We start from the raw sequence: 19923 nt of genomic DNA, 5'->3' as shown, positions 1-19923 counted from the left end.
TCACCAGTGTCATTTGGGAAGTGTGAGCTGCTCTGTTTCCTCCTGCAGCTGTTTTTGCACCTCTACTTACTCCTCTTTAGTAATATCTGTATCCTTTTCCTCTGAGCATTTTTCAAGAAAAAATCTTTTCACCTTCTCTGGAGCTTGGGGTTTCATCTGAATGGGGATCCTTTCCCATTTTGCGATATTTATCCTGTCTTCTCCCCCCTTGATTAATCTCTTACCTTCATCTGTTATTGTGATAGATCCAGGATAGTTCATGGCCAGTTCATGCTGGACATGACTGAACTCCTTTTCTTTGAAGCCCTTGTCTCTTACTTCCTCTCGTATTACTGTTGACAACTTTATCTTCCTGTCTTTTTTAGTCATGAAATAAGCTTGGCATTATTTCTGATGGCTCCCTTTCTTTCACACAGTTAATTTCAAGTTGCCGTTTCTTTTATAACCTCTTTATTCTCTTTTGTCTGTTTTTTTTTTTTTTTTTAATATGGCTGTTTTTATTTCTTCATTCAACTGAGTTTATGTACTTGTGGTGGGCCAGGCATAGTACTGGGTGACAGATGTGAATGACATGGTCCTTGCCCTCTGTTAGCTTACAAGCTCCTTAGGGAGTTAGAGCAAGAACACAGATAAATACAGAACAGAGGCGGTAGTATAGGTAAGTGCTAGATGAGTAGTACCCACCTGCTCTAAGTGGGCACGTGGGAGTGATTTCTCAACTGGAGTCAATCATCAAAGACACTGTGTTTGGGCTGAATCCATAACAGTGAGAGTGAGAAGTAGCTAAAAGCTCACCAATAGGGAATGGTTAAGTGTATGACATATCTATAACTTATACAGCCATAAAATATAAAATATTGGAAAAATTATTTTATGGAGCAGGAAAATTCTCCTAAGAAAAAAAGCAGGATATAGAACTTCAGAAGCATGGTTGCACATTTTTTACTAAAAGGAAATAACATCAGAATATTAAGTAATTATCTGCAATTTTCTATATGTTTTATGCTTTATCTACAGTGAGCATTAATTAACAAAAAGTTATTTTTAAAAAGCAATACTTGTATTCTGTTGCCTTTGAATCCCTTCTTTTTCCATTATGCTGCACTGAATATGTTTTTTGCTTTTGCCTTATATGCCCATTTTCTAGAAATGATCTTCGCTCTTAATTCTTATAACTTTGCCTAGGTCTGCTAGAGTTACATTGGAAACCATGTAATGTTTCCTCATTTTTATATGTGGAAATAGTGTGGAATTTGGAGTTTGTCAGATCAAACTCCCATTCCTAACTCAGACATTTATTAGCTTTGTAAATTTGGAGCAGGGCACTTAACCTCTCACTCTTAGTTTCCTCATTTGTCAAATGATAGCTTTAATCAGGTTGTTTTGAAGACAGACTGAAATAATGTGTATATTAAAGCCTAAGATGGTGCCAGGCACATAGGTTCTGCAGGACGACAAATGGTGGAGTCTTTAGTGTCTCTTCCTTCCCTTAGGCTAGTAGGTGACAGTAGACAATAATAACCACCTTAAAATATTTCTGTGCTTCTATAATGCCTTATAATAACTTAGAATATTATAAAAATTAATGGTGTAATCTTCGTGAAAAAGCTCACGGTAAATATTAAAGCACTAGATAAATTATATCAGGATGCTCTGGCTGTGAGTAATAAAAAAAACCTTAGTGACTTAAACGGTAAAGAAATTACATCACGGCAAGTCCAGAATTTGGGCATTTAAAGTACAGCACATCAGTGCCTCAGCCTTGTTTCACTCATACTCTTTTGTGTATTGGCTTTGTCCTCAGATTGATACTAGCTGGCTCTAGCAGGTCCATGTGTCTCATCCAGATATAAAATCCTTCAGAAGGAGAAAAGAGACCATCTCTTCTAGTGCATCATCTTTAGCAGGGTTTCTCAACCCTGTACTATTGACATTTTGGACCAGATAATTCTTTGTTGTGGGGGACTGTTTTGTAGGTACATTGTAGGATGTTTAGCAGCATCCCTGGTCTAGGCTAAGGAATCCTGGTGACTCAGTGCTTAAAACACTCCGTTGCTAACTGAGAGATTGATGGTTTGAACCCACCAGCGACTACTCGGGAGAAAGATGTGACACTGTTTCTGTAAAGATTTTCAGCCTTGGAAACCCTATGGGGCAGCTCTACTAAGTTCTTTAGGGTTGCTATGAGTCAGAATCAATTGAACAGCACTGGGTTTTTGGTTTGGTTTGGCCTATACCCACTTGATGCCAGTAGCACCTCCCCACCAGTTGTGACAAACAAAAATATCTCTAGACATTGTCAGATGTTCTGGGGGGTGGGGGAGGGGGAATCTCCCCTGGTTAAGAAACACTGGTTTTCAGGAGTGAGGAAACTTTCATTAGAAGCCACTGTGAGATCTCCTTCCCCAGACCCACCCCATCGTGTCTTGGTCAGTATTACTTCACATGCCCATGTTTAAATCAGTTATTGGCATGAGCACCACTGTGATTGTTTTAGGAATTAATCAGGTCCCTTAGCTGGAGTACAGCCAGCCTCCCCAGATACATGGCAGAGAGAGGCGGATATCTATCTGAACAAAAATGGTGTTTTGTTCTGAGGGTGGAGAGATCTGGATATTGGGTAGGCTACAAAGAGAAAGACTCGCTCTAAAATTGCTTATCTGTAACAAGGGTCTGTTGAAAGTCTCATGTTGGAAAAGGCAGGCAACTTGACTATTAGCCCTGCAGAAATGATCTAGAATGATGGTAGGGTTGAGTGTAACATTAGGTTATATTGTTCACCATTGAATCTCTAGCACCTAGCACAGATCACAGTGTATAGCAGATGCTTAAAAAATACTTTTTGAATGAAGGAATATAAAAATATGTGCAGATGAGGATACTCTCATGGATGAAATAGTATTTTGGATTCAGTGAGCGGTTGGTGTGATTATAAATGCAGTTGATGAAATGAAGAGACTCATGTATATGACCGCAATTCTTTTCTTCCAAATACGTTTCAAAGGGATTATACTTTGGCCTAAATAGTCCCTTTAAATAAGAATTAAGTATTTGGTTCATAATACTGATAATATTTTATTAGATTTCTTGTATTTTCCCCTTCAGAACTAATTACTATGACATTGATAAGAATTCTTGATTAACTTACCAGCCAGCCATTGCCTATCATCCCCAGAAAAGGATGTCAGACTAGGCTCACTTCTCTTCCCATGGGCTCACTATGCCTCCTTCACACCATCTCTAAGGCCTGAGTTGGAAAATCAGACAGTTAAACCTTAAGCCTGGGATGAGCTAGCTACTTGAATTTCTGGATGGAAAAAAGAATAGGGATTTCCTGTCCAGAAAACTAGGCTTCTCTAGTACCTAAAACAGTCCCTGTTATGTTAATGTTTTTATAGTCAGTATTACATGTGTACTAATTTCTTTGTTTACCGTTGCTTCTTATGTTCCATTTCTTTCTAATAGGTTCTGAAGTCTATACTTTAATTCTTTGTCAGTAATAAATGAGTGTTAAATTTACTTTTTTTTTTTTTTGCCTAAAAATGTTTACTGCCCTCACTTTTGAATGGTTAAACCAGTTGCCATCAAGTGGATTCCAACTCATGGCGACCTCATGTGTGTCAGAGTAGAATTGTGCTTTGTAGGGTTTTCAGTGGCTAATTTTTCAGGAGTAGATTGCCAGAAGTAAAATTGTAAGTTGATAGTTGTTTTCACTCATCACTTTGAAGATATTTTGATGTTATGGTTTGGTCTCCATTATTGCTTAAGGGAGCCCTGATGGCACAATGGTTAAGCACTTGACTGCTAACCAAAAGGCCAGCAGTTCAAACCTACCAGCGGCTCTGTGGGAAAAAGACCTGGCAATCTGCTCCTATAAAGATTACTCATTGTCATCGAGTTGATTCCAACTCACAGCAACCTTCTACCAAACCAACCAGACCTGTTGCTGTCGAGTCAATTCGAACTCTTAGGGACCCCACAGGACAGAGTAAAACTGCCCTGTAGGGTTTCTAAGACTGGAAATCTTTACGGGAGCAGAGTACCACATCTTTCTCCCACGGAGCAGCTGGTAGGTTTGAACCATCGACCTTTCAGTTAGCAGCCGAGCACTGCACCATCAGGGCTCCTTCCCATAAAGATTGCAGCCTAGGAAACCCTAAGATATGTTTAGTAGCAAAGGAAGGAGAACTGGGAGAGGCTTCCGTGTCATCAGAAACTTGCCAGTTCCCTCTTGGTTTAATACCTGATGATATCCCTGACTTTTGAGATCAACTATACATTAAATTTTTCTATGCTTGTATTTTATTCAGCATTTCAAAGTATTTGGAGTATTGATGGGTGAGGACAGGGTTCTGTGTTAGCTGAGTCAATCCTGCTCAAGCTCTGTATTGCCACGTAACCACTTTGTACATTTCAAGAACTGTTGAGAATGTCAGGGTAAAATGAATCACTTTCTCTAACAATTCTTAACTAGGTTTCCTTTAAGAGAAGAGTTGATCTTTGAGATTTTAAATGGTACCTTTGTTTTGTCACTTTTCTAAAATCAACTGTGTTCTGTTTAGTATTTTAGTACTCTCCTAGGACACAATTTTCCTATTCACCTTGATGTTTGTGTTCCTTCTTTACTGGGACAGTTGTTCAGCATATATGATTCTATGGCCTAAAGCCTTTTATAGTTGGGGTGACATTGTTTGAATTGGTTTTCTATATTGAACTATTGTAGTTTTTAGAAGCAAACAGAATCTTAATATATACGTTTCTTTAAAAAAAAAAAAACGTATTTTTCTTTGCTTTTTTTAAAAAAAAATTTATTGTGCTTTAAGTGAAAAGGTTACAAATCAAGTCAGTCTCTCATACAAAAATTTATATACACCTTGCTGTATACTCCTAGTTGCTCTCCCCGTGATGAGACAGCACACTCCTTCTCTCCACTCTCTATTTATTTTCATGTCCATTTGGCCAGCCTTTGACCCCCTTTGCCCTCTCATCTCCCCTCCAGACGGGAGCTGCGCACATAGTGTCATGTGTCTTCTTGATCCAAGAAGCTCACTCCTCACCAGTATCATTTTCTATCCCTTAGCCCAGTCCAATCCCTGTCCGAAGAGTTAGCTTTGGGAATGGTTCCAGTCTTGGGCTAACAGAAGGTCTGGAGACTGTAACCTCCAGGGTCCTTCTAGTCTCAGTCATATCATTAAGTCTGGTCTTTTTATGAGAATTTGAGGTCTGCATCCCACTGCTCTCCTGCTCCCTCAGGGGTTCTCTGTTGTGTTCCCTGTCAGGGCAGCCATTGGTTGTATCTGGGCACCATCTAGTTCTTCTGGTCTCAGGCTGATGTAGTTGCTGATTTATGTGGCCCTTTCTGTCTCTTGGGCTCACCTTGTGTCTTTGGGGTTCTTCATGCTCCTTTGCTCCAGGTGGGTTGAGACCAATTGATGCATCTTAGACAGCTGCTTGCTAACATTTAAGACCCCAGATGCCACTCTCCAAAATGGGATGCAAAATGTTTTCTTAATAGATTTTATTATGCCAGTTGACTTAGATGTTCCCTGAAACCGTGGTCCCCAAACCCCCACCCCTGCTGCGCAGGCCTTCGAAGCGTTCAGTTTATTCAGGAAACTTCTTTGCTTTTGGTTTAGTCCAGTTGTACTGACCTCTCCTGTATTGTGAAAATCGCCATATTTTGTAAGCCCTTTCCTGGTATGCAAATCCTTCTGTGATACTGCTACAGAGTTCCTCATCTTGAAGTACTGGAAACAAGTGTGAAATAGCTTGGTCTGGGCAGTACAAATTTTGTTTAAAAATTAATGTTTACAGAAGTATTAGCTGAGAGCATACAAACAAAACTTGAGATGTTTTTGCCACGTATTTTCTGTTTAGAGGCATATAATCTTGAATCTACTGAGCATTTGCCCTAGGGCGGACAAGGATACAGACTTTTTCACAGTTGGAAGGATTATTGGAGAAGCCACAGAAGTATTAGCAAATTTGCCTCTCTCGTGGCCAACCACTTGGCAACATTCAGCTGAGGGTCTCCTCTTGAGAATGTTTTCTTGGTTGTTGCCCTAGAATCCCGAGCTTAAGATTCTTTTAGATCATTTTAATACCAAAACAGTTTTAAGGTTCTCTACCAACAGGGCAGTATAGGTGTCTTTTTGATCATCCACTTGGTAAAAACAATTTAGCCAACTTCCCAGTAATACTTTTTTACACATAATTTGTTGGCTTCTACTACCATACCTTGTTGTTAGTTGCTGTCGATCAGTTCTGACCCATGACAACCGTGTGTGTGCAGAACAGAACTGCTCCATAGCGTTTTTAAGGATATGACCTTTTGGAAGCAGATCACCAGGGCTGTCTTCCAAGGCATCTCTGGGTGAGTTCAAATCACCAACCTTTCGGCTAGTAGTCAAGCTTTTTAAACTGTTTGTACTACCCAGGGACCATCTCTACCATACTTATATATCATATACATTAGATATGAGACATAAAAGTACAGATTTTAAAGATTAGATAAACATTAAATGAATTATTTTTCACAGTAATAGTTTATTAATGGGTCAAAATATTTTTTGCTTATTAAAAATTTAATATTTGGCTAGAACCAAACCAAACCAAACCCACTGCTATCAAGGTGATTCCAACTCATGGGGATCCTGTAGGACAGAGTGGAACTGCCCATAGGGTTTCCAAGGCTGTAAATCTTTACAGAAGCAGACTGTCATATCTTTCTCTCATTGGGTAGAACAGGGGAATTAATTGAGTCATTGATTTGTAAAATCTTGTTATACCGTACTAGGAAGGAAGAGTGACCACACTAATTACTTCAGAGAGAATTTAATATAGGAAATTAGTTAAGTAGGTGTTAGATGACTCAAAAAGTAGAAAAGGGACCTTGAGGAAGGGAAAACAAAAGGAAGAGGCTCCGGGTTATCAGATCCTCAAAGCTCAGAGAAAGGGCTTCATGGATCTGGTGCCCGTACTTCTGAGGGAGTATGATGAAGTGAGCTCTGTCTGGGCATAGCAGAAAGAAAGGCTGGAGACTGGAACCAGCTGGCAGTAAAGGGCAATTGCTTAGGAATGCTGACAGGAACAGCTGGCAAACAGGAAGGAGAAAGTTCCTTCTCTTTCCTCCTTCCCGCCAGTACTGCCTATTGGTGGAACCTAACAGGAAGCCAGCTAACAAAGGAGAAATGGAGTGCATAGAGTTCCAGCCCCAGTATCACCAGGAGTGGTTGTAGACTTGAAAGACAGTAGCTTAATAAATGACACAATTGACTTAACACTTTGAGTGAAACAGATTCAAAGAACTCATCCAGGCTCAGCTTTTTTTTTTTTTAATTTTAATGGTAGTCATAGCTGGAAAGAATATCTCAGAGAGGCATGATGTAGAGCAGGAGTTAACGAACTTATTTTGTAAAGGGCCCCAAACCCACTGCCATCGAGTTGATTCCGACTCATAGTGACCCCATAGGGTTTCCAAGGCTGTAAGTCTCTATGGAAAGTCTGTCTTGGATGAAGTCCAGCCAGAGTGCTCCTTAGAAGCAAGGATGGTGAAACTTCACCCCACCTACTTCAGACATGTTATCAGGAGGGACTGGTCCCTGGAGAAGGACATCATGCTTGGTAAAGTAGAGGGTCAGCGAAAAAGAGGAAGACCCTCAATGAGATGGATTGACACAGTGGCTGCAACAATGGGTCCAGGCATAACCACCATCATGAGGATGGCGCAGGACTGGGCAGTGTTTCATTCTATTGTATGTAGGGTCACTATGAGTTGGAACCGACTTGAAAACACCAAACACGAACAGCAAGTCTCGACAGAAGGAACCGTCACATCTTTCTCCCGTGGAGCTGCTGGTGGTTTCGGACCACCAACCTTTTAGTTAGCAGTTGATCGCTTTAACTACTTTGCCACCCGGGCTCCTTTTGTAAAAGGACCAGGTGGTAAATATTTTAGGCTTTGTGGGTCGTAAGGTCCCTGTCTCAATTACTTAACTCTGCCTTTGTAGCATGAAATCAACCATAGACAGTAATATAAACCAATGAATGCGACTGTGTTCCAATAAAACTTTATTTACAGAAACAGGCAATGGATTAGATTTGGCTGGTAAGCTATAGTTTACAGACTCCTGATGTAGAGTAGTATACACTTATGATGAAGTTAATCAGTAATAAAACCCACTGCTGTCGAGTCAATTCCGACTCATTGATAAAAAGGTGGATGTGAATTCATGTTTCAAATAACCTTCTTGATAATTTTTAATTTGAGAGGCTGCCGTTCTCTTACTTATGATTGTTTTATTAGTATTATCTTTAATACACAGTTTCTTTAAAGGAATCTTTTTAAGCCACTTAATTTATTTTTGCGATCTTCAGGTAAAAATTGACATGAATCCGCTTGCATCGACACACTTCTCCTTGTTATGGAACTTCACTGTTATCTCAGATATTTCACACTGGCAGCTGTTGGCTGCCATGTAACCCCATAAGAGTGTCAGTTTTTATCAGTACATACAATTAATAAAGCTTAATTTCTTACTGTTTTTAGTTAAAAGAAAAAGTAAATAGAATATGTAACCTCTCTTTCTGCATTCCAGTGGATCGTCCCGCACACCCCCGGGGATGCACAGACACCGCTGGGAGAGACTTGTTCCCCACAGGACGATTTGATAGAGTACTGAGGCAGTGCATTGATAATCCTGCAGCTGGACTCTTACCCTTCCCCTTCCTGCATGTATTGCCGATGGTGTTATCCTGACTTTGTATTTTCATGCCTGCTTTCCCATTCCTAATCCAGCTCTGCTTTCTCATCCATATTTCCATGGTACTTTCTAAAAACATTATATTTTAGTTATTTGCATATATATACATTTAAGCCACGTGTTTTGGTTATATTACTGTATTCCTAGCACCTAGCTGTGGCATTCAGCATGGTATCGCTAAATGTTTTATCAAATTGTTGGAAATAGTATTTAAGAACCCAGACTTTGGCTAGCTTCGTAGTGGTTCATAATCTGAGTTGCTTATAATGTCTAAACTGCTCTTCTGCCCTTCATAATTTTGGTCAGTGTTGTTTTTTGAAACCTAAACCTTATTTTCACTCAACCATCATCGGTACAACCCTTTTCCATACCAGTATTTTCAGTTGAGAAGATGTCTTAGTTATCTAGTGCTGCTATAACAGAAATGCCGCAAGTGGGTGGCTTTAATAAACAATTTATTTTCTGACAGTTTAGGAGGCTAGTAAAGTCCGAATTCAGGGTGCCAACTCTAGGGGAAAGCTTTCTGTTTCTGTCGGCTCTGGAGGAATGTCCTTGTCTCTTCCGAGCTTCTGTCCCTGGGCAGTTTCATGTGGCTTGGCATTTCTTTTCCCCTATATCTGCTCTGCTTGCTTGTTTAAGGTCTTTTATAACTCAAAAAAGATTGACTTAGAAGATACCCTACACTAATCCTGCCTCATTAACAAATGGGATTATAACTGCAAGCACAGAATTTAGGATTTAAAACACATATTTTGGGGGACACAATTCAATCTGTAACAGAAGGCTCGAGCATGAATTATATTTGCATAGTGCACCTTTCAGAATAATTTTTGTAATTGATTTTGCTGCCATTGGTGAATTTGTTAAATACTTGTTGACCACCTACTATGTGCTAGAAACTGTTGGGGATACCCCATGGAACATTTTACACACAAGAAAATTGAGACCCTGAGAAGCTGGATGACAGGTGTAAGATTATATAACATATTAATGACAGAACTGCAGCTAGATCCTAGGTCTCCTCATGGTCCATTGCTCTTTCCCTGTGTTAAGCAGCATTAGGAATGTAACACTGTCTTTCCACCCTGTTTCCCTCAGTGGGCTGGGACTAGTAGATATGTTTACGTATGTATGCCATTAGATGGCGGGGGGAAGGGTGCTGATCTGCTTAAATACCACTTTCTTATTCTATTGGACAAGTATCATTAGGGACACTGGGGAATGACAGAGTGAATGCGATGAGCAGATGGATGTTTTGAAATTTGCTTTCCAGTAATAAGTAGATGAACAACTAATAGATGACAGTCAGGGAGACATGTTATCAGGGAGCAAAATTTCACAATAGGAGCAAAAAGACCCAGAAATTCCCTCGAGTATTCTGTTTTCTTATCTCTGTAACACAATTGGTGTTTAAGCAAGACTCATCTGGGTCCTTGAGGTTTTGGGGACTTACCAATAACCAGCCTTTACTTTAGTGGTAGGTAGACCTTTCAATTCCTTAATTTCATTATGATGTATAAGTCTCTTTCTCCTTATGTGGTATTTTTGTTGGATAAAAGGGGGTTGCAAAATTAGCCCGCTATGATTTACTAGTTGTATAGCCATTTAATAAAAAAAGATTGGCCAGTAAAAAGACCAAAGTTTAAATAAATGTTACCAGAGGCCCAAGATAGTAAAAGATTTTATCATTTCAAATGTGTAACACAAATTAGTTTTCAAGTTGGTAATTGTAAAAGTATTTAACATTTTTCTTGTACAACAAGTTATGATAGTTTGGGAAATTGGAGGCCCTGGGTAGCAAGAAGCATGTGCACTCTAGGAACAAAGAAAAGGCCAGTGAAGTTAGAAACAGTGAGTGAAGGGGAAGGGGGCTATGCTAGGCTCATGGGTCATGGTGAAGTTATTGGTTTATATCCTAAGTACAGTGAAGAGCCATTGAAGGGTTGTAAGCAAGGGAGTAACTGAATCCTATTTGATTTTTTTTTAAAGGGCACTCTGTCATGTAGAGAATGGATAGGAAGAATGACTGTTAGGATGCTATTATGACAGTCATGGAGAGAGAGATAGTGGCTAGTAGTGGTATTAGAGATGAGAAAAAACTATTTGGAAGATATTTAGGAAGTAGAATTATTAGGACTTGAGGATAAGATTGGGTGTGTGGGGTATTAAAGATTCTCAGGTTCCTGGCATGAGTGGCTGCGTGTTTTTTACTGAACACTAGAGAAGTAACACATTTGGAGGTGGGGAGAGGCAAGAGTTAAGTTTGGATATGTTGAGTTTGAGATGCCGGTGAGAGACATCTAAGGAATCATTTGGATATCTGGATCTGATGCCCAGAGGTCCAATCTAAGAATACAAATTTTGGAGTCACTGGCCATTATAGAGAGTATTTAAAACTATGGGAGTGAACAGCATTGACAAAGGAGTGAGGGTAGAGTGAAAAAGGGTTAAGTTCCAAACAACGGAAGAACTGCAACATTTAGAGGCTGGGCAGGGGAGTAGGAGTGATTAGAGAGGCTAAGAGGAAAATGAGGACTACTCCGAGAGAGGAGTGTGTCAAGCAGGGAGTGGTCAGTTCTCCTCATTGCTCCTGAGAAGCCAAGTAAAATGAGCATTCCTGAAGAGTGTTAAGTGGATTTAGTGACAAGGTTGTCATTGGTGGATCTTGACAAGAATGGTGCGTTGAAAGGTATTGCTTGTGAAAAGAGAAAAATCTAGTTGGGATGGTATGGGTATGAGGGTTTACTCATGATCATTCTAACCTCCACTTGAGGATTTTCAGTAACTGGGGAGCTCATTATCTCAGATTTATTTAGACCACGTTAAAGATTCACTGGCATGTCATTCACTTGGTCTACCCTTCCAGGGTGGCCCCATGGGGACCACAGTGAAAATTCAATTTGGGATTCTCAGGAATGGGTGGATTAGAAAATTCTGTGGGATCTCTGCCTTGACTGCTGGAGGGGTAGTCGGTTGATGTGTGGTGGCCAAACAGGGTCTCAGAGGCTGGCTGGCTTCTTGTGTTGATGCACATTTTGGTGTGCCCTCTACGAGAACTGCTTGATATGATTCATCACTTGATGGTTCAGAAGCTGGAATATTACCAGCTTATGCAGGAGTGATAAAATTCTGAGAAAAGAGATTAACCAAAAAGTCTGAAGACAAGTTTATAAGCCAAAATGCCAATATTTAGTAACAGATTCATCTCTGGCTCAAGATTTGGAATCTTTTGTCTATACCAGGAATTCTCTTCTGCTGGGGTCTAGCCTGAGACCAAATTAAAAAATCTGAAGGTTGCTTGCTTGGTAAGTGTAGGTTTAAGAGCTAGTTGAATAGTATCTTTTTATGGGCTTCAAGTTATGACGACTTGGCATTCTTTTACTCTGGGGATATTTCTTTCTTAAATAGTTGCCAGACCATTCAGAATCAAACCTCCCTGAACTGTGGGAAGAAACTGCTATATTCTTGCCCTTCCACTTTTTTTCTGATACTAATTTGTAAAAAAAAGCTGCTTTCATTACTACATTTCCTTACAAAGGGCAGAACTGGTTAAGATTTCCAGGGTACTGCTTATTATGTTCACTAACTAGTTACTTGGCAATATTTGAAATCTGTTATTCCAAAGGAGGTTTGTAGTAGTTTGTGCATGTAATGATTTAGAAATAGCTCACCTTTACCGTCTTCACTTTTGTTCATGTAACAAGCTCTGCAAAGGGCGTTAGTGTACTGTATTTTCCACTTCCACTGAACACTTTACACGGACACACTGACTTTAGTCCCTCTTTCTTTCCAGGGTCATCTAGTAGCAGGCACCCAAATCAGGCAACTCCAAAGAAAAGTGGCATAAAGAATGGCCAAATGAAGAATAAAGATGACGAGTGCTTCGGGGATGATATTGAGGAGATCCCAGACACAGATTTCGATTTCGAAGGGAACCTGGCCCTTTTTGACAAGGCAGCTGTGTTTGAGGAGATTGACACCTATGAGAGGAGAAGTGGTACCCGTTCCCGGGGCATCCCAAATGAAAAGCCTACTCGGTACCGCCATGATGAGAACATCCTGGAGTCGGAGCCCATTGTTTATCGAAGGATCACAGTGCCTCACAACGTGAGCAAGGAGTTCTGCACGGGTGAGTTGCACCAGGTCCCACAGTGCCCTGGCTACTCTTCCTTTTCTATGCTGTTTGGAACAGAGAGACCCAGATTCTGAGTTAGAGTTTTGTACCAGGAATCACGTGGCTTGGTGGTTGGCCCGTTATTATTGCCTTTTGGGGATTGCAGACAATACAGTATCCTGTCACTATGGAGAGGCTAATTTCTCCACATGTCCATTTATATCCAGCATCTGGCAGGATCTGGCCTGCTATTTAGTATGTTATGAGTAACAGTTAAAGGCATAACCAGTACCAAAAACCAGTCACCCTTGGATGAATTCTGACTCATGGTTACCCATGTGTTTCAGAGTAGAACTGCTCCTTGGGGTTTTTTCATGGCTGTGACCTTTCAGAAGCAGATCACTAGGCCTTTCTTTCGAGGTGCCTCTGGTTGGATCAAGGCTCCAGCGTTTCAGTTAGTAGCCCAGTGCTTAACTATTTTCACCACTCGGGGACTCCTGTTAGTCATAAGGGAAATGCAAATCAAAATCATAATAAGATAGACCTCACACTCACTGGGATGGCTATTATCAGAAAAACCGAAATTAACAATCTGAGGTCAGGCAGTGTTTGCAGCTGTGATTAATCCAGAAAATCTGTAGGCCTCCACAGGTGATGGGGAATGGGAGTATCTAAGTGGTTCCCAGAGACCTAAGAGGAGTTGGCAGCTTCCATGCAGGGTCTCAGTTTTCTCACCTGGAAAATGAGGATCACAATGAGTTACTGTCTAGCTCATTCAAGAAGGAACCAAAGGAGCAGAGCCCAGAAGGATACGCTGAACTTAAGCCCCTGCCATCCTGAGCTGGAGTTCCATGGCCTGCACCTGTGTGGATGGCCTGAGCAATTAAAGGCATAGAGGCTGACAATCTGGATTCAAATAATTAATATCTGTTTTCACTTTGGCTTTCCTGTTACTGCCTGTACATCTGACTAGAAGTTCAGCTGCGTTACTAGGTACTTGGAGCTGCAAGACAAAAGAAGACAGTTGAAGATGCATGTTTGAAACCATTGGCTACAGTTAGAATTGATATCTACACTATTCTAGTCTCCTGCTAGCCCTGGTCACTGAGAATTGGCTAGCTCTAATTCTCATGTAACAAAGTGATGGCTTGGTAGTTATGTAGGTCACTGTACGTGTGATAGTCCAGCTCTATTATCTTGGTGATTTTTAAGTTCCTTTTTTTAAGCAGTAGAACCTTTTCTCCAAATAAAATCTTAAGTACAAACCCTTGGCATATGAAATAGATACAGGTGGTGGGAAAGGTGACCTACCATGTCCCTGCCCTCATCCCTTCATCCCAGAACCACATTATTAACTGGGTCTCTTGGAATAGTTTGACAACCATTGTTATTGTATGATATTAAGAGCTTAAGAAAGAATCACAATTATTTTAATAAGTACAGAAGGAACTGGGTATACTATTTTCATTTTGGTTTGCAGTATGGAATTAAGGGAATGTAAATCTCGAGTGCTAGTAGCAATTATAGGGAAAATTATGGAAACAGCTTAAATGGCCTTTGGAGGAAAGTCAGAGACATGGCTTTTTGTTGTCAACAATGGGGCTCCATTATATTTGCTTTTGCTGAGTATAGAGGCTTGTGTGTGCTTTTCTGTGTGAAAAACATAGGCAGGGTGTCAGGCTAAGAGAGACTGCTAGCTTGTTCTAGTCTTTTACCAGCAGACGCTTGCAGGCATGCCTCTTTACTAATTCTTAAGTGGCACTGACAGACTTGCTGAACTCCTTTGATTCTTACTACCTGTATGAAGGCAAACAGCCTAACTCAGAATCAGGCTTAATTTAAATGGCCAGTTTTTACGCTTTTCAAAGGCAGCTATCATCCAGCAAGTCTGGTACTACACCCAGATCCTGCCCACCACTCCCTCCTACTGCTCCCTTTTTTACTGTCCTCAGTTGCAGGCCGCTCCTACTGGTAGCTCTATATCTGTAGTCTAGGTGGTGGTGTTGGGGTATGCAGTGTATAATTTCCCTGAAACTTTTTACATTGTAGAAATTCCTGGGGTTGGGAAGATTGTAGTCTGCCTTGGAGTGAATTGGCTAAAAGGGTAAGATTAAGAGTGAGAATCAGGAAAGAGTCTCAGATCTGAAAGAGTCTGAGAAAATATTTGCCAAGGGAGACAGAGGGAGAGGTGGAAATTTTCTCCTCTACACACTCTACCTCCCCAGCTTGATCAATGACAGAAGTGAAAAGTTCTTTCCTCTCATATGAAACTATTTTCCCAGAACTGCCATCAGCAAACATTCTACAAACCACATGTGCTGATACTTGGCCAAGTAATCAGGTACGGCAGCTTGTTGGTGAGTAGGGACCAGGTGCACCGCACTGGTGCATGACAGTGAAGGGCACGAGAGCCCCAGCAGCCTCATCCCATGTGATTTTTCTCTTTGTTCTCAACAGTGATATGAGTAGAAAGAAAGCTTTTTTGCCAAGCAGTGTCTAATGCTGGAAATAGAGCAGACAAATTGTTAATTTTGCTGAGTAGCTTCTTCTGTAGGTGGTTTTTATCTCTGCTCCAGCTTCAAGGCACAAGCCTCAACACGGGTTTTTACTGCGTGGTATTCAAATAGCTTAGAGTTGGGGACACTTTTCTAGTTGGGTCTATTATCCAGGTGTTATGATCAGAATAAACTGTCGGGAATATTTGGAGAAATAATCTAGGTTCATAAAATATTGGCTTTAGGTCACTCAATCACCTAGTATAATCTCATTTTCCAGGTGGGAACATTGAGGCCCAGAGAGGTGAAGGCTCTTACCAACCTTATCCATCATACCTCCTTTCCTCTTCTGAATGCAGATAAGTTAAAGAAGAAGAATATAGTGGAAGAAAAGGCCAGAATAGACTATAGTCTTTTCTCTTCTCTTTAGTATTTTTGCAGAAACAGGCCAGCTTGGTTCAGCAGTTTTGGGGATTTGCCTGGAGAGTTCCCCAATCTAAACTAGTTGCTGTAGAATCACTGCCAACTCATAGTGACTCTGTGGGTGTCAGAGTTAGAACTGGGCTTCATGGGGTTTTCAGTGGCTGATTTTTTTGGAAGGAGATCACCAGGCTTTTCTTCTGAAGAGCTTTGAACCTCTAACCTCTCAGCACTTGAGCGTGTTAACCATTTGCAGCACCCGAGGACTCTGCTCTCCAGCCTAACCTTGTGTTATTCGTGTCTTCAAATCCCAAACACCTTATTTTTCACTGATCTCCAGAGGAGCAAAAGAAAGAAGAACAGTGTATTTATTACCCATTTGGTGATGGCTTGAGTTTTGGGACCCTGATTGTGGCAGTTTGCTGTGGTGTCCTGCATAATAACTGCACGCCAAGCGGTGTCAGCAGTATATAAGCCGTTCTGTAATTGCTCTCACTTGATCTCTTGGCAGTGCTCTTTGCCAGGTGTGCTAGTGGTTGGGTGAGGGGGAGATGTTATACTAGGTCCGTTGATTGCAAAAACACATTTAGGAAGCAACTAGATTTAGTCCTTTGTTTAACCCAAATTTTTCTCTCTGGAACCCAAGCCCTGCGGGGTCCTTTGGCAATGCTGCTCTCTCCGGCAGTCATGGATCGTCAGACATCCCTCCAGCCTTGGCCTGCCCTGTTGAATAATGGTATCCAGTGGTCACTCCTGGATTGGTCAGGGTCTTTCTGGACCAGACTTGTAATTTGAAAGCTCTTTGAACAGAGATTCTTTGATTCTGTGTGCATGTGTACGTGTGCATGTATGTGTTAGGTTTAGCTATAAAATGCTAGATATGTTGTGAGCACTCTTTATTGGTGAGAAGTCCTCCAAAAAACACTGCTTAGAAGAATGGTAAGGCTTCAGAGAAAAATCTTTACTCAACATTCATAATATTCTCAAAGAAATATTTAAGACAGTTTGGGTCGTCAAAATGTTGTGCTTATTACACCTAAGTCACTCTAAGATAGTCCTTGCTTTCAAGTTATTAAAATGAGATAGGAAATGGAAAGATACTGTATGTGCCCAGATCCAGTGAGGGTGTGGATATGAAGTGGACAAGGAGCTGAGAGGCAGGAGAGGTCTTAAAGGCTGGGCTGGTCAGGGAATGCTTCACAAGGGAGCAGGACAGTAGCCTGGAAGCGTGGGCATGTTTTAACCAGGCAGAGAGGAAGAGGAGGATATTCATTGGTTGGCTGGGCAGGTGCCAGTGAATAATGTGGGTAAAGGGCTGTGTGAGAAATTGGTCTCTGGGAGGTTTGGCCAGAGCAGAGAGTTTGTGTGGGGGAGCAGAAGGAATTAAAAATAGCTTTGGACCAAAGCACAGAGTGCATTCTGTGCCAGTGCTGTCCTTGTCCTGTAGCTGTGGGCAACAACTGAAGGGTTTTGGATGGGGAAATGACATGATCCAAATCGGTTTTAGGAAGACTGGACATATGCTAGGATTCAAGGTAGAATGAGAGGGGAGAGGAGACTAGAACCAGAGCGGGAAGACCAGCTAGGCTCATGATGTAATCCAAGAAGCAGGTAGTCAGGATGCACATCAGGGGTTTGGATCTCTGAATGGAAAGGAAGACAAGATGTGAGGTGACAGAGGGGGATATGATAGGATTTCATGATTGAAAATATGTGGGAAAAGGTTGAGTGAGCAAGAGGATTTGGAACATTGAACTTTTGGGGGCAGGAAGAATGGCAGCAAGGGTCTGGTTGAAGTCAGATTACATGAATTTATAGTGAGCCAAGTCTATATGGTTTTGTGATTCTCCTGCAGTGCTTTATGGCTGAACCTAGAGAAAGCAGAATAGAGTTGCTGCAACTGAGGGGTAGAGAGTTGAGGGAGTTATTAGCTCTTAAGGGCTTCAATTAAGGGGCTTTTGTAGAGTCGAGAAATTGAGTTACATAGCTGAAGGGAGGCTATTGAGCCTGTTTTCTCATCTGTAAAGTGAGATTACTTATTACATGCGGCTGCTGTTGGAGTGAAATGAGATTATGTGGGAAAGCAGCTAGCACAATACCTAGCTTGTAAAATTGTTACTCAATAAATGATTGACTTCAAGTGTGAATTGCAAAGATTTGCCGCAGTAAGGTTATTTCAAAGCATCAAAATTTACAGCGTCTGAGATACATCTGTTGATCTCTACTCGTCTGGAGCAAAAGAGATAGGAGGAAATCAAAGACTCAAAGAAGACATTAGTCTACAGGACTAATAGTCTACATGAACCACAGCCTCATCTACCCTGAGACCAGAAGAACTAGATGGTGCCCAGCTACCACTGCTGACCATTCTGATCAGGGCCACAATAGATGGATGCTGATAAAATGGCAGAAAAATGTGGGACAGAACCTCAGATTCAAAAAAAAAAAAAAAAAAAAATTAAAAAACCATGCTTACTGGCCCAGTTGAGACTGGAGGACTCCCTGAGACTATTGCTCTGAGGTACTCTTTAAGCCTTGAACCAAAACTAGCCCCTGGGGCTACCTTTTAGTGAAATAACAGATTGGCTCACAAAATAAAGAATATCACCCGTGAGTACTGTGCTTCTTTAAAAAATCATCTATATGAGACCAAACCAAAAAAAACAAACTCATTTCGACTCATAGTGACCCTATAGGACAGAGTAGAACTGCCCCATAGAGTTTCCAAGGAGCGCCTGGCGGATTTGAACTGCCTACCTCTTGGTTAGCAGCTGTAGCACTTAACCACTATGCCACCAGGGTTTCCTATGTGAGACCAAAGGTCAACAATTACTTTAAAACAAAGATGAAAGTGTAAGGGGACAGGGAAACTCACTAATGGAAGCAGAACAACCAGAATGGAAATAATGAGAATATTTATGCATTGTGAAGAATGTAGCCAATGTCATGAAACAGTTTGTGTAGAGATTGTTGAGTGGGAACCTAAATTGCTGTGTAAACCTGCATAGTAAAATATTATTTAAGAAAAAAAATTTTTTTTTTTTTTTTTAAACAGCATACCTACTATGTGCCAGGCACTGTTCTAGATACAATAGGTAAGATACTGTCTTTCATCTCAGGGAGCCTTGGAGTATAAAACCAGTTGCCAGTTGAGTTGATTCTGACTCATGGTGAACCCATGTGTGTTGGAGTAGAACTGTGCTGCGTAGGGTTTTCAGTGGCTGAGTTTTTTATAAGTAGATTTTCAGGCCTTTCTTCTGAGGTGCCTCTGGGTGGACTTGAATTGCCAGCCTTTTGGTTAGCAGCCAGGTGTATAAACAGACAAATAATAGAAGTGAGTATAAGGTTTTGAGATGGCAGAAAGGGAAGAGTGGGGGCCTGGTTCAGGAAATGGAACATCATTATAGCTAACCTTCACTGGGTATTGACTATGCTCCAGGCACCATTCTAAGCACTTCATGTGGATTGCCTCGCTTAATCATAGCAGCTCTGTGAGGTGGTACTGTTACTCCCCATTTTGCTAGAAGTAGGCATTTTGGTAAACCTTTGTTCAGGAATGACTTATTAAGTGACTTGATTCTTCAGCCTCTAGTTTCTAGAAAATTCTTCTCAGGTATATTTATTCATTAGCACTCCATTTTGGGTAGACTCCTTATTTAACCCCTACCATTTGTTTTCCACTGTGTAGCTGTTCTCTGTCTCAGAGTATGTAGAGGCGCTGGCAGGAGGCAGTGGGGTGCGGTTGGTTCAGGTAGTGTCTCCGCAGTTGCCCCATCTGCTCTGACCGAAGGATGCTGCTTTACCTCCACAGTGTGTCTGCTGTGCTTTGCAGAGCAGCATGTGTATGAGGATGACCTCCATTAGAGTTGCTGTTTACTGTTTTGCAAAGGGCACAGCTTGAGTGACCTTAGGTCTGAGCTCCCTCTTAGTCCAGCACCACTTCCCCATACCAGATTTGCTTGGTAAAAGCAGTTCTGGTTTCTTCATTGAAGGGGAGCAGCTGGTAGAACCACAGTTGTTTGTCCCTGTTGCTTTGTGGCTTGCCTCCCTTGCACTTCCCACCTTGGCTAGCTAAATCTTTGAGCCTCAGTGGGAATGTCTTGCTCTCAGGATGAGTTTGGCTTTCACTGTT

The 19923-nt window shown here is 41.2% G+C and overlaps 1 protein-coding gene across 6 annotated transcripts in view; it reads left to right on the top strand.

Annotated features, from left to right (window-relative positions):
• EDC3 (enhancer of mRNA decapping 3) overlaps window positions 1–19923 on the top strand; it is a 63638-nt gene that overhangs the window by 26611 nt on the left and 17104 nt on the right. For all 6 annotated transcript variants that reach the window (XM_049905304.1, XM_049905306.1, XM_049905301.1 and 3 more), the window contains one exon: window positions 12556–12891. In XM_049905304.1, coding sequence (XP_049761261.1) covers window positions 12556–12891 — 336 coding nt within the window. The remainder of the gene's footprint in view (window positions 1–12555; window positions 12892–19923) is intronic.

The sequence above is a fragment of the Elephas maximus genome, chromosome 13, assembly GCF_024166365.1.
Source record: "Elephas maximus indicus isolate mEleMax1 chromosome 13, mEleMax1 primary haplotype, whole genome shotgun sequence".
Classification (NCBI taxonomy): domain Eukaryota; kingdom Metazoa; phylum Chordata; class Mammalia; order Proboscidea; family Elephantidae; genus Elephas; species Elephas maximus.
The sequence above is the reverse complement of the archived record's forward strand: the minus strand, read 5'-3'. Positions and strand labels throughout refer to the sequence as shown.